Source organism: Salmo salar, chromosome 21 (assembly GCF_965601325.2).
Source record: "Salmo salar chromosome 21, fSalSal1, whole genome shotgun sequence".
Classification (NCBI taxonomy): Eukaryota; Metazoa; Chordata; class Actinopteri; order Salmoniformes; family Salmonidae; genus Salmo; species Salmo salar.
The window spans coordinates 15,474,283-15,489,721 of NC_138311.1; the positions used below are offsets into that span (position 1 = coordinate 15,474,283).

The 15,439-nt window shown below is 41.4% G+C and overlaps 2 protein-coding genes across 7 annotated transcripts in view; both read left to right on the forward strand.

The window, feature by feature from the left end:
* Nucleotides 1-203: 203 nt before the first annotated feature.
* Nucleotides 204-5,444, forward strand: dapl1 (death associated protein like 1). Its single transcript, NM_001141103.2, is given in 4 exon segments — nucleotides 204-379; nucleotides 4,300-4,399; nucleotides 4,607-4,670; nucleotides 4,896-5,444. Coding segments are annotated over 4 exon segments (357 nt in total). The 5' UTR covers nucleotides 204-312; the 3' UTR covers nucleotides 5,022-5,444.
* A 9,688-nt stretch (nucleotides 5,445-15,132) lies between these two features.
* The window catches only part of LOC106581811 (protein TANC1), a 193,293-nt gene continuing 192,986 nt past the window's right edge, over nucleotides 15,133-15,439 (forward strand). For 5 of the 6 annotated variants that reach the window (XM_014164164.3, XM_014164167.3, XM_014164166.3 and 2 more), the window contains exon 1: nucleotides 15,133-15,327. The gene's annotated coding sequence lies outside the window, so the exon portion shown is untranslated. The remainder of the gene's footprint in view (nucleotides 15,328-15,439) is intronic. The other variant, XM_014164169.3, reaches the window with a different exon arrangement.

Genomic DNA, 15,439 nt, shown 5'->3' on the forward strand with positions numbered 1-15,439 from the left:
GAACTAGACAATGGTGTTGTATAAACGACAGGACTGGTAGGTAGGATAATATGATTAGATCATAAACATCCTCAATGCGCACCACAGACACAAATGCGCCAATCGATATACTAAATAAAACCATGTAACTTTTTGAGGCTGCTCACGCCATATGTCTGGTCCACTCATGTGGAATAAATGAGTCTGCTGCAGCCCCATATGCTGATGCTTGCTTCCTGCATCAGCTACGTCATGTTCCTTTCAGCAGTATAAAAGCAACGGAGTAGGTATTGTGCTAGTTCGTGTTCTGTTATTGTTGTTCAGAAGTCGAGAATGGTTCAGCTATCTAAATCTGAAATGAGAGAGAGCCTTGAATTGAAGGCTGGCCATCCTCCAGCAGGTATATTGTTGATTACTTCATACTAATTCGTAATTGTCACTAAACTGCGTATTTTCTTTGTAAAACCATGTGTTCGATGTAATGGGTTATTTTTTTTGAGGAAGTAAGTGTGGTCTACATTCAGTGTATTTACCATATAGGTCTACTCTTCCTGTTGAATTGATGTTTGTTTTTCGTCTTGTGCGAACATCGATACAGTTCTGCTACAGTGTTACGCACGCTCAAACCTCAAGTGCGTAGGTGGTAAACTAATAAAATATGGAAACTTAGAACGATTGCATGCAGTAGTGGGCCTAAATGCTCTCGTCCTTGCTACTTTAATTGTATTTATCGTTACAATGCGGTATGAAACTTGAATCAGTGTATAACATAGCCTATTGTTCAACCGTGGTACATTCTGTGCTCGGTGGACAGGATGGCCAGCACTGACGTTCAGTTCATGTAGTTAAGTGAATATTTCCCATGCAGGTTCTTGCTTATACATATGTTTTTGAGTCATAGTCACAGTCAAACTGTTTATTAAAATGCTAATTAACGGCATTATTGCGACGCCGCCTTACTTCATAAAGGCTGAATGTCTATTGGCAGTGTTGGGGAAGCTAACAGTGCTCTGAAAATAGTTTCCCAAGGTAACAGTTTCTTCACACTGGAAGAAATGAAATTACACTAAAACTACCCTTAAAGATGCACTTTGCAGAAATCACTGTCATTTCCTGGTTGCTAAAATTCTAATTTTAATTTTACGTTTACAAACAAGTACAAAACAAGTATAGTGTAGAGAATCGGTGTCCCATCTAAACCGCTGTGAAATATATGATCCATAACCCCAAATATTGTATTTTCAGGTGTTTGAAGTTGTCGTGCAAAAGTAAAAGCTGCAGAAACTTAAACGGAAAGCATAGAAATGGAACATATCTCCCGCTTATAGGCGAGGTGTAATTGAGAATGATATTTTTAACTTAGTTCTATTAATTTTGTTACGTCGCCACAAAAGTTACATTGTATGTAGGAAAAATTAGTTCACTGCAAAAAAATGGAAAATCTGAAATGTCAGACTACGAATTGCAATAACAGATCACTCTGGAGTCAGATGTTAAGAGAATGTGTAATTATTTAGTGTCTTAAACACAACGCGAGAATGAGGCACAGTGTTTCAAGTAAGAATTAGGCAGGTCTGATGCTGAAAGGGAGTTATTGCCTAATAAAAAGTGTAGTTCCAGTAGTTGGCTACATGACAAAAGTAATTAACTACTAAAAACGTTACCAATGCTGAACTAAAATATAAACGCAACAATTTCAACAATTTTACTTAGTAAAAGTTCATAAGGAAATCAGTCAAATGACAAATGCATTAGGCCCTAATCTATGGATTTTACCTGACTGGGCAGGGGCCCACCCACTTGAGAGCCAGGCCCAGCCAATCAGAATTAGTTTTTTCCCCCACAAAAAGGCTTTATTACAGGCAGAAATACTCATCAGCTGTCCGGGTGGCTGGTCTCAGACGATCCCGCAGGTGAAGAAGCTGGATGTGGAGGTCCTGGGTTGGCGTGGTTACACGGAGTCTGTAGTTGAGGCCGGTTGGCTGTACTGCCAAATTCTCTAACATTGCGGAGGTGGCTTTAAATTCTAGCAACATCTCTGGTGGACATTACTGCAGTCAGCATGCCAATTGCGCGCTCCCTCAACTTGAGACATCTGTTGCATTCTGGTATGACAAAACTGCACATTTTTGTGGCCTTTGTCCCCAGCACAAGGTGCATCTGTGTAATGCTCTTTAAGCAGCTTCTTGATATGCCACACCTGTCAGGTGGATGGATTATCTTGGCAAAGGAGAAATGTTCATTAACCAGGGATGTGAATAAAATTTGAGCAATAAGCTTTATGTCTGTAGAAAATTTCTGGGCCATTTTAGTTCAGCTCATGAAACAAGGGACCAGGCACTTTACATGTTGCCTCTTATATTTTTGTTTGGTATAGTTTTGAATTAGTTCAACTACCACCAAGCTACTGCAAAATGTAATAACATTAGTTGAATATATGTACAGTGCCTTCAAAGTATTCACACCCCTTGACTTTTTCCACTTTTTGTTACAGCCTGATTTTAAAATGGATTAAGTTAGTATTAGTCACTAGCCTACACATAATACCCCATAATTTCAAAGTGGAATTATATTTCCAGACTTTTTTTTTAATGAAAAGCTGAAATGTTTGCATCAAGTATTCAACCCCTTTGTTATGGCAAGCCTAAATAAATTCGGGGGTAAGAATGTGCTTAAGTTGCATGGACTCCCTCTGTGGGCAATAATGGTGTTTAACACGATTTTTGAATGATCTCATCTCTGTAGCCCACACATACAATTATCTCTAAGGTACCTCAGTCAAGCAGTGAATTTCAAACAGAGAGCCGAACACAAAGACCAGGGATGTTTTCCAATGCCTCGCAAAGGACAATTATTGGTAGATGGGTTAAGAAAAAGACCGATCCCTTTGATCATAGTGAAGTTATTAATTCAACTTTGGATGGTGTATCGATACACCCAGTCACTACAAGGATACAGGCTTCCTTCTAACTCGGTTGCTGAAGAAGGAATGTAATGGCTGAGGTAGGTGAGAACTGAGAATGGAACCACATTGTAGTTACTCTAACCTACTTGACAGAGTGAAAAGGAAGCATGTACAGAATAAAAGTGTTCCAAAACATGCATCCTGTTTCCAATGAAGTAAAACTGCAAAAAATGTGGCAAAGAAATATATTTTGGCATGAATACAAAGCATTATGTTTGGGGCAAATCCAATGACACATCGCCGAGTACCACTCTTTGTATTTTCAAGCATGGTGGTGGCTGCATCATGTTATGGGTATGCTTGTCATCGGTAAGGATTTAAAAAAAAAAAATGTAAGGCTAAAAATGAACTGAATAGAGCTCAGGCAAAATCCTGGAGGCGGTGGGAAGCCTGGTACAGTCTGCTTTTCAACAGACACTGGGAGACAAATCCACCTTTCAGCAGGACAGTAACTTAAAACAAGGCCAAATATGCACTGAAGTTGCTTACCAAGATGACTTGAATGATCCTGAGTGGCCTAGTTACAGTTTTGACTTAAATTAATGGCAAGACTTAAATGGCTGTCTAGCAATGATCAACAACCAACTTGATCGAGCTTTACCTTTTTTTTCTTTTATGTGCAAATATTGTACAATCCAGGTGTGCAAAGCTTAGACTTACCCAGAAACTCAGTTGTAATTGCTGCAAAAGGTGTTTCAAAAATGTATTAACTCTGGTGTGAATACTTATGTACATTTAGAAACCATGTTTTCACTTTGTCTCTGGGAGGGGGGGGGGTCAATTTTGAATTCCTTCTGTAACGCAATGTGGAATAAGTCAAGTGGTATGAATACTTTCTGAAGGCACTGTAGTTCACTGCCTGTTGACTAGACTTATGGTGTGACATGATGTCCTAGAAAATAAGTTCTCGGGCCATATCAAGAGTAGGGCCGCTTTAGCATCTGCTTTGTCCTACTCTGAGATGCGCAAATACATACGGACCCTGAAAGGGACTCTCGCGGTACAAATTAACTATTTCTCTGATCAGAGCTGCCCATTGTTTGGCTATATGCGCTTGTTGCTTTGACAGGATGTGGGTAAAGTATATTTGTTTTGATTAACCCTGCCTATTGCAAGCAACTGAGGAAAATAAAAAGCGGACACAATGCTTAACTGTATTCTCAGTGCCACCTCTTGATCAGTCTACCGACTTCTTCCTACACTGATACTCTCACAATCTACTTCTATATTGAAGTAACCCAACTGGTATTAAAACATGCACAGTTTAGTCTTACAGTAACTCTGAATAGTTTTAACTCCGTTCTGAACAAGTGAAAGAAAATGATGAATGTTATTTATTTTAAACGGTTACACAGTGAAGGCTGGGGGGAAGCGAGTGGCCAAGAAGAGCTATGAGGAGAGTCATGCCCACCACCATGTGAACCCAGAGCGGGAACACAAGGTTCCCAAACCCAGGTACAGTTCAGGTAGTCCCTACCTGTTTTGTTCCGTTAGGTACTTAATGAATACGACCCAATACTCCACCTACAGGGTCTCGCTGATTTGATGGAGCTTGGAGGATATATATATATATATATATATATTTTTTTTACATTGAGAACATCCAGGGAAAACTTAACTGCAATGTTGAGTTTTGTCTTTAAACATGTAATACTGTTCTAGATCTGCAGCCTCGTCCAGCCGAATGCAGCTAGTCAGTGTCTTGATGTCAGGAACACTTGACAAGGTAAGGATATCTGACTTAAAATAATGGCTGCGTCCGTCTCCCACAAGGGTTGGCCAAGAAACAGGTTTTGCTGTAAACTACAATCCTTTGGCTTCATTTGTAATGATCATGCAAGTCAACCATTTACTCATAGCCTACCTACTACAGATTGGCATAGTAAAATAGTTTTCTTCCAGATTGCTTTGTAAGCCATGATTTTATCAAATGATTTCTTAATTGTTTCAGTTGGCACATGACTTCCCAGAGACCCCAGTAAGTGTGAAACACAGCAGACTCAGACCTGCTTTGGAGAAGGCACACTCGCCAGCTTTCAAGTCTACCTTCTGCATCCAGCAACCGAAAAAGTTCTGAAGCAACACGTGTTGGAAGTTGCCTGAAGGAAACATGTGAAGTCAACTGTGAAAGACTAGCAGGAAGGGTTAGTTACATGCATGAGAGGACCAACGTGAGATGTCAGAAAAGACTTGAACGTGTAATGTTTAGTACTCTAGAATCCATTCATCTACTTTGATTTGGTTGCAATTTGTAACTGCTTTTAGGTGAGAAAGTGGAGCTTTGTGGGGATATGGGTGGTGTTCTGCTTACTACAAACCAGCATTTACTGTGCCTTTTTATTAATAAGTGTATGCAAGTGAACTAAAATTCACATGGTGGGGATTTTGGAATTGGTATGTTGTATAAGATGGATGACTGTTCTGTTTCATCAGTGTCTGTTTTCATAGTGAAAAGCTTAGCATTTGTTTACGGCTTGAATAAAAAAATTTGCATGGCGTTAGAAACATGTCCTTTTTGTTTTATGCTTAACAAGATTCACATTTATAATCAGTTCATTGAATAGTTCGGTTGAAAGTGTTTATTCATCATGCTGCAAATTTCGTTGTGACCACAGGGTGGTGACAAGTACATTGTCAGCTTGAAGGATATATATATATATTTTTTTTATGCATCACACTTGTATGTTGTGTTCAGGACAACTCTGAAATCTTTGACTTCAGTGAGTTCAAGTCAACTGGCAACTCTGGAGGGGGGGGGGGGGGGGAGATTCCAAGTTAGAAACTCTGCTCATCCTACCTGAAGATCAGATGTCACTAAAGCACTATTGCTAAAGGTCTTTGGGTGCATTTGCCTTGTCGTGAGGTATTTTCTGGCTCGCTGGCCTATCATATTGACAGGAGCCGCTCTGCCACATGAGCTTGAACACTAGCCTACGTCTCTAGACCACTTCCATAATCTACATACTTTAATCATGTTACTACAGCATACAATACCATGGTTTCTGAGGGTGAAACTTACTCTGGCATGTCTCAGGGAAGATTTGCCTCACTGTCTCCACAGAAACTGACCCACAGCAGACTGTGTCTTTGAATGGAAGTGCTTCTTTGGAAGAAGTTCTCGGCATGTGTAGACCTCTCTTAAGGTGCACTCACAAAAGATCTGAGGCTGAACCCAGCAAAGCACTGAAGAGGACTTCTTCCAGATCCACCATAGAGTATCTATGGGCTCTTATTGTCTGATATTAACCTGAGTTGTGCTCCACTTAGTTATTGGGTAGTTGGCTGTTTTATGATAGAAACAGGCAGCAAATCTGTATGAAATTGCTTGAATTATATCCTAAGAGTTTGTATGATGTCGAGAGTTTAATAATTTTCTTCCTGACAGTCATACTGTACATGTATTTTTATTTAACTAGGCATTGCAGAGTATAGGCACATTAAGTAAATGGAAGTTGAGGCATACAGCTGTATATAGTGGAAATATTTGAGGAATGCAGAGAAGTTATGGCTTGGTGTGAGTGAGGTCTTACTGACCGTGTGTAAGATTATGATCTGGAATGTGTGGGAGAGGTGTGTGTGTGGGGGGGGGGGGGGGGACTACTGTAGGAGCCAAAACCGCATTTCAAACCATTTCATTTGGGCTCCACTTTCCAGGCTCCTCGCGGCTTATATTTCATCTTTTGTCTGCCTTTGTGGTGAGGAAGTCAGCTGCCAGTGACAGTGAAGGCCTTTTATGGCACACAGGAAGATGATATGCCATGTTAGCCTTAGGCATTTTGTAAGATGGCGGTAGGCAGTAGAATAACCTTGGAAACAAATGATTTTACAACAGCTGGCAGCCTTTGCCAGCTTCCATTCCAGCAGATGGTGAGGTTGGACAGATTTGGAATATGAGAAGGTACTGGCTTTGTTCCCTCCTTCAGCTGTGTTGAGGCTTTTTGATCCGCTGGGATTTGGCTGGTTACCTGTGCATGCATAATGAGGAGACTGGAGGACAGAAATAAGCAATGCACACACACACCCTGTCCCAAAGTCCAGGGCATCTGGCTGTGTTACAGGAATGAACCAAAGCATGAAGTGATTCATTAATATGACAAAATGGCATGTTTGTGTAGACTTAAGTAAATGTTTTGATACTCAATATACAGTAAATGTAAATCGTTGCATTATTAATTATAGCAATTAGACTGCGCATTTGCTTTGCTGTAAAATAAATATGCCAGATTGAGTTATCTATAATCCATTTAGACCTCCTTTTCATTTTGTTTATGCATAGCACAGCACTTTTATGACACAAATCTTGATACAAAACTATCTAATTGTGGCGAATAACCTTTGTCAAGGAACTGTCAACCCTGAGGTTATTGTTTCAATTCCCAATACAATTTCATTACGGCAACTGGTTTCAATTGAGAAAATACTTGTATTTGACCCACAAAAAAAAGTCTTGTCTAAAGGGGGGGGTTCTACTAAGCTATATGGAATCGTTTTAAGAAGGTCATACTAAGGTTAATTTTACTATTTGATTTAGAATTTTAAGATCCCTGGGAGTATCCCAAAAATATATGTAAAAAATATTTGATGACATTTCTTTGGGCCTTACTGCTGTTACCCATACAAACGTATTGAATAACAGATTCACTACATGGAGATGGTCCCCCCCCAAAATCTAAAGTTTGTTTGTTCTGAAGTGTCTGTCCTATACCTGAGAGAGAATTATTTTGCATGTATTTAACCCTTTATTTTTTGCACTATACAGTGCATTTGGAAAGTATTCAGACCCCTTGACGTTTTACACATTTTGTTACGTTACATCCTTATTCTAAAATGGATACAATTATTTTTCCCTCATCAATCTACACACAATACCCCATAAGTGATGAAATCAAGATTTAAATATTTGGCTTGAATGCCAAGTGTCACGTCTGGATGAAACCTGGCACCATCCCTACGGTGAAGCATGGTGGTGGCAGCCATCATGCTGTGGGGATGTTTTTAAGCGGCAGGGACTGGAAGACTAGTCAGGATCGAGGAAAAGATGAACGGAGAAAAGTACAGAGAGATCCTTGGTGAAAACCTGCTTCAGAGCGCTCAGGACCTCAGACGGGCGAAAATTCACCTTCCAAGAGGACAACGACCCTAAGCACACAGCCAACATAAGGCAGGGGCTGCTTTGGGACAAGTCTCAATGTCCATGAATGGCCCAGCCAGAGCCCGGACTTGAACCCAATCGAACATCTCTAGAGAGATCTGAAAATATCTGTGCAGAGACGCTCCCCATCCAACCTGACAGAGCTTGAGAGGATCTGCAGAGAAGAATGGGAGAAACTCCCCAAATACAGGTGTGCCAAGCTTGTAGAGTCATAACCAAGAAGACCCGAGACTGTAATCACCGCCAAAGGTGCTTCAAAAAAGTACTGACTAAAGGGTCTGAATACTTATGTAAATGTGATATTTCAGTTTAATACATTTGCAACCATTTCTAAACACCTGTTTTTGCTTTGTCATCATGGGGTATTGTGTGTAGATTGATGAGAGGAAAAAACGATGTAATCCATTTTAGAATAAGGCTGTAACGTAACAAAATGTGGAAAAAGGGAAGGGGTCTGAATATTTTCTGAATGCACTGTATACTTCCATTCATTTTTTCAACTGGTGCCAGGGGACCTTCAGACGAGACTTGCTAGGCCTGTGGGAATCCGAGAGAAAAACAACCGACATGTACATGTACGTGAGAGTCTCACCTTTCCATATTAGTGTGTAGCCCAAACTGTTCGGACGCTGCAGATGATTTTGTGAGGAGACCGATTTCGGGATGTCTCATGGTCTGACAAACACCGCTCTAGCTCTGTCACCTTTCACCACAGATGCGGAAGTGCATGCGGATGCGGTGGATTGAGACGTATCCAATGCAAAAAAAACGTCTCTAACTGACAGATTTTTAAGGGCATTTGTATTATTATGCTAATTTGATTTCCGTGGGGCGCGGAGATCAACCTTATTAACAGGGAAGCATTTTTTTTTTTTCAAGAGCTACAAAAGTTTATATCTGTGATTCTCCTCACATACTCTTCACCCAAACCTTTGGTACCTTCTGTGTATGTAATTCTGAGGCCTCATAGTGTCTTGTGGAGGGATGGAGTGGTTGATGGTATGCTGAGTTGCAGATGGACAGGGCACATTTCCCTGCCAATGACTGCCCATTCCCAGCCATCTGACAGGGTCGATTGCCCCTCTGACGTCTGCTGTACTGCTGAAAAAACACTTGAGTCCAACAATAACCTTGCCTCACAGAGGGGAGGAGGAGTAAGAGGGACTCTGTTGCTTTCTTAAAAATCATATTCTGTTATATTTTAATAAAACACAACATTTATTCTGCTCAAGAAAATAATTATACGCATTGTAAAAAAACTATTTGTTTTACTAATCTTTTTTTTTTACCAATTAGATCTGAAAAAACACTGACGTGAAAAGATCGAATGTGATTGGTCAAATGACCAAATAGTGGGAAAAATATCAGAATTGGGCTACCAGTCTAAACGCAGCCAATGTGGCCTAGTGTACTTCTGTGGTTGTTGTATTTGTCTGTTTTTGTATATTCACTTGATTTTAGAGGGCACAACATGTTGGATCATTGGTCATTGGTCAATTGTACAGGTGACCAGGAAGTAGGAATGCACAGATATTGAGAGCGGGAAATTGCATCTACCTGTATGGAATTCTTCCTATATTTATTATTATTTTTTATCTTTGCTGCCAGTGGCGATTTTAGGATGAAAATCTTGGTGGGGCAAACAAAAACAAAAAAATGGGGATGCATGCCAGCAAAGCCACTACACAACACAACACAATACTAAACAATACATTAATTACACTATTACCGTGTCAAACTATGCCCACAAACTGTTAGGGCCTACATAAAGCTCTCTCAACTGCAGAGCTTTCTTTTCAGCACCATGGAGTGAATCCTTACCACTGCTACACGAGGCTATCAGCGGAGCCTTGTCTGGCAGCGAAAATGTTCATTCAGCCTCATTTACTGCCTTTTAAAAAAACATAACTGATATGGCTGACTTGCTTAAATAAATGTGGTTTCTACTGACAATTGAGATGTATAAACTATGGCATAAGGGGACGACGAGCAGATAAGAGGCAATCTGTAATTTCGATTCATACATTAATGAGCGAGCTAAGACGGACGTAGTCAATATAACTATTTGTATACCAAGTCAAAACCGTAGGATAAATATAAGGGGCATACAAGCAGACAATGAAAGCTCTTACAATATTCAATGATTACATTTCTCTAAAACAGGCTATAGGCACCACCAAGTGTGCCAAGTCAGAACAGTAGGCTAAGTTATGAGGGGAAAGGGACCAAATTATTAGGGTGAGGCACATGGGCTACCAACAGCTTACTACACAACATACACTTACATTTACTTTCTTAGCTACAGTATACATATCTACCTGGCATATTTCATAATTTATGCAACAGCATACAAGACATTTTTGGACTCACCTTGTTGTGCTGTGCTCACTTGAACAGGAAGGTGGTGTGGCGGTCCTTGTGGGCAAATTTTGTCATCAAACTTTGTCATCTAAATCTGGCATTCTCTGGATTTATGGTGCTTTCAAGACAACTGGGAACAAGGTTGAATCACGTCGGAGCTCTAGAAAGAGGCCCGAGTTGGATGACTGTACAAACGTATTTTTCCAGTCGGAGCTAGTTTTTTTCAGAGTTCGCAGTTGTCCTGAATTCATTGAAGTCTGAGATTTCCCAATTCCGAGTTTCCAGTTGTTTTGAACGCAGCAGAAGTCATGCTAGATTGACAGCATGGCCAATGCCCATGGTGTTGAATGTTTATCCTTTTATGCTTGGAAAAGAGACCCTTACACTCAGACTTGGACAACACACCCACTCCACTGAATAGCAGGCTAGTGATTGCTTTGCAACGCTTGCTGTTAGCCACTGATTCGTTCCAACCACTCATTGTTGAATTTGCGATTTCCAACTTGTTGTGTAACTTGTTGTGTCCAATGGCCCTAGCCCTCACCCTCCGATCCAACAGGTCCCAGACGTCCTCAATGGGATTGAGATTCGGGCTCTTCGGGGTAGGGTTTGGCCGTGGTAGGTCGTGATTATAAATTAGAATTTGTTCTTAACTGACTTGTCTAGTTAAATAAAAGAAAAATATTACATCTATAATTTCTCTTCATTTGAAAAGGATTTGGCAGTAGATTGTTGACATGATTTATGATAATGACTGCTTTCTAACTTGCTAGCTAAGATTTTAAAAGTATGATGTTGAAATTATCAGTCCAGTCAAGGCTACGGTAGATAAACTCAGCAAAAAAAGAAACGTGCCTTTTTCAGGGCCCTGTCTTTCAAAGATAATTCGTAAAAATCCCCCAAAATTTAACAGATCTTCATTGTAAAGTGTTTAAACACTGTTTACCATGCTTGTTCAATGAACCATAAACAATTAATGAAAATGCACCTGTGGAATGGTTGTTAAGACACTAACAGCTTACAGATGGTAGGCAATTAAGGTCACAGTTATGAAAACTTAGGACACTAAAGAGGCCTTTCTACTGACTCTGAAAAACACCAAAAGAAAGATTCTCAGGGTCCCGGCTCATCTGTGTGAACGTGCCTTAGGCATGCTGCAAGGAGGTATGAGGACTGCAGACGTGGCCAGGGCAATAAATTGCTATGTCCATACTGTGAGACGCCTAAGACAGCACTACAGAGAGACACGACGGACAGCTGATCGTTCTCGCAGTGGCAGACCAAACGTAACAACAACTACACAGGATCGGTACATCCGAACATCACACCTGCGGGACAGGTACAGGATGGCAAGAACAGCTGCATTCCCAGTTACACCAGGAATGCACAATCCCTCCATCAGTGCTCAGACTGTCCGCAATAGGCTGAGAGAGGCTGGACCGAGGGCTTGCAAACCTGTTGTAAGGCAGGTCCTCACCAGACATCACCGGCAACAATGCCACCGTCGCTGGACCAGACATGACTGGGAAAAAGTGCTGTTCACTGATGAGTCGCGGTTTTGTCTCACCAGGGGTGATGGTCGGATTCGCGTTTATCGTCGAAGGAATGAGCGTTACACCAAGGCCTGTACTCTGGAGCGGGATTGATTTGGAGGTGGAGGGTCCGTTGTGGTCTGGGGCGGTGTCTCACAGCATCATCGGACTGAGCTTGTTGTCATTGCAGGCAATCTCAACGCTGTGCGTTACAGGGAAGACATCCTCCTCCCTCGTGGTACCCTTTCTGCAGGCTCATCGGAGGGTGAGGGCTAGGGCCATTCCCCCCAGAAATGTCCGGGAACTTGCAGGTGCCTTGGTGGAAGAGAGGGGTAACATCTCACAGCAAGAACTGGCAAATCTGGTGCAGTCCATGAGGAGGAGATGCACTGCAGTACTTAATGCAGCTGGTGGCCACACCAGATACTGACTGTTACTTTTGATTTTGACACCCCCCCCCTTTGTTTAGGGACACATTATTCCATTTTTGTTAGTAACATGTCTGTGGAACTTGTTCAGTTTATGTCTCAGTTGTTGAATCTTGTTATGTTCGTACAAATATTTACACATGTTAAGTTTGCTGAAAATAAAACGCAGTTGACAGTGAGAGGACGTTGCTGTTTTTGCTGAGTTTATATTGTGGCCAATGACCTTGAGCCTTCTTGGAGGGGCACTTCTAATGTAACTCTATGGCAGCACCCAAGGCGCTTGAATTTTCGAGCTCTCCCAGTAGATTTTACAGTGACGTAATGTCCCCATGAGTGACTTTACCCTGAGCCAATCTCTGCGCAACTGGAGAACATTACCAACCGCTGCGCTCAATATTTTCCACTGGCTGTCCCACCACCACAGAAAGCACTGAGCTAGACTGAAACACCTGCATTTTGGAACTGCCTTACTGAAGAAAGCAGCAAAGAGACCATGTTTAAATGCGACTTTATTGACTCAATAATTATTTATTGACTCTGTCAATCACCGTATTCTTATCGGCAGACTCAATAGCCTTGGTTTTTCTAATGACTGCCTTGCCTGGTTCACCAACTACTTTGCAGACAGAATTCAATATGTCAAATTGGAGGGCCTGTTGTCCGGACCTCTGGCAGTCTCTATGGGAGTACCACAGGGTTCAATTCTCGGGCCGACTATTTTCTCTGTATATATCAATGATGTCGCTCTTGCTGCGGGCAATTCCCTGATCCACCTCTACAGAGACGACACCATTCTGTATACTTCTGGCCCTTCCTTGGACACTGTGCTAACAAACCTCCAAACGAGCTTCAATGCCATACAACACTCCTTCTGTGGCCTCCAACTGCCCTTAACGCTAGTAAAACCAAATGCATACTTTTCAACCATTCGCTGCCCGCACCTGCCCGCCCGGCTAGCATCACCACCCTGGACGGTTCCGACTTAGAATATGTGGACAACTATAAATACCTAGGTGTTTGGTTAGACTGTAAACTCTCCTTCCAGACTCATATTAAACATCTCCAATCCAAAATCAAATCTAGAATCGGATTTCTATTTCGTAACAAAGCCTCTTTCACTCACGCCGCCAAACTTACCCTAGTAAAACTGACTATCCTACCGATCCTCGACTTCGGCGATGTCATCTACAAAATAGCTTCCATTACTCTACTCAGCAAACTGGATGCAGTCTATCACAGTGCCATCCGTGTTGTTACCAAATCACCTTATACCACCCACCACTGCGACCTGTATGCTCTAGTCGGCTGGCCCTCGCTACATATTCGTCGCCAGACCCACTGGCTCCAGGTCATCTATAAGTCTATGCTAGGTAAAGCTCCGCCTTATCTCAATTCACTGGTCACGATAACAACACCCACCCGTAGCACACGTTCCAGCAGGTATATCTCACTGATCATCCCCAAAGCCAACACCTCATTTGGCCGCCTTTCCTCCCAGTTCTCTGCTGCCAGTGACTGGAACGAATTGCAAAAATCGCTGAAGTTGGAGACTTTTATTTCCCTCACCAACTTTAAACATCAGCTACCTGAGCTGCTAACCGATCGCTGGAGCTGTACATAGTCCATCTGTAAATTGCCCACCCAATCTACCTACCTCATCCCCATACTGTTTTTATTTTATTTACTTTTCTGCTCTTTTGCACACCAGTATTTCTACTTGCACATCATCATATGCTTATTTATCACTCCAGTGTTAATCTGCTAAATTGTAATTATTCGCTCCTATGGCCTAATTATTGCCTACCTCCTCATGTCTTTTGCACACACTGTATATAGACTTTTTTTCCTACTGTGTCATTGACTTGTTTATTGTTTACTCCATGTGTAACTCTGTGTTGTTGTCTGTGTCACACTGCTTTGCTTTATCTTGGCCAGGTCGCAGTTGTAAATGAGAACTTGTTCTCAACTAGCCTACCTGGTTAAATAAAGGTGAAATAAAAAAACATTGTTTGCAAACTGATACGTGACATGCAACACAATTATGTATGTTTTTCTCTTTTTTAGCTAAACAGGTGGGGCTCAAAAGAGCTGGGGCTCTGCCCCACCTGCCCTGAATGACAGGTCGGCACTGTTTGCCTCTAATAAATGGTCAAAAGAAGCAACCAAAGATCTATGATCTTTGTTTTGCACTGGTTCATGAACATTTGCTATACCACCGGTGCTAGGTTGGTTTTTAGGAACTTTTGACTAGGTTGGTATTAGCGGTTGCCAAGTGTCATGAAAACATTGTTTTAAAGTTGCACATAAAAAATAGTTTATAATAGGTTTTTTGATTTGTTTTCAGACCGGTCGCTCCCATCTTGAAAATACTAAGTAATATAGTGGACTAAAGTTTTCTTTGAATGTTATTAGTTTGTGCCTCACGGTGTCGCCATACACCTGACTATAATGGGTACAATGAGCAAAGCCGTATCCACATTTGATTTACTTTACATTAAATCATCACTCAATGAAGGTCTCATCCAGTAATCCTCGTTTAACAAATAATGACACACTACGTCACCACATCAGATACACATAATATAATGTCATATAGGTCAATTTCATCGTATGGGACACAGTACAAAAATAGAAGTCGTTTTCTTCCCATCATCAATGTGCATCGTCACTACTGTAGTTTGATTAAATAAGAGCATGCACATGAGGCTTGGTTACTTGGTTACTTGGTTACAAGTCCGGTGCTGTTGATGCGCAGTTTGCGTACCGGACCAGCTCTAAATGACCTCATGGAGTAGCCTACTAGTCTAGAGAGGGAGGAGCTCGCGCCCTACCTTCGGTCCATCAAGGGATTCATGTGGAGTTAAGCTGTCGGAAAACTTTTTCTACTGGGATATCCATGACATTTACCAGGTAAATATTGGACTTTTAAGTTCAGTGTTTTCGTCTTTATTCAAATATCAAGTACAGCTTGGACTGTGTTTGGTTCGTTTTGAGGAGAAAGTAGCATAACTAGCTATTATTA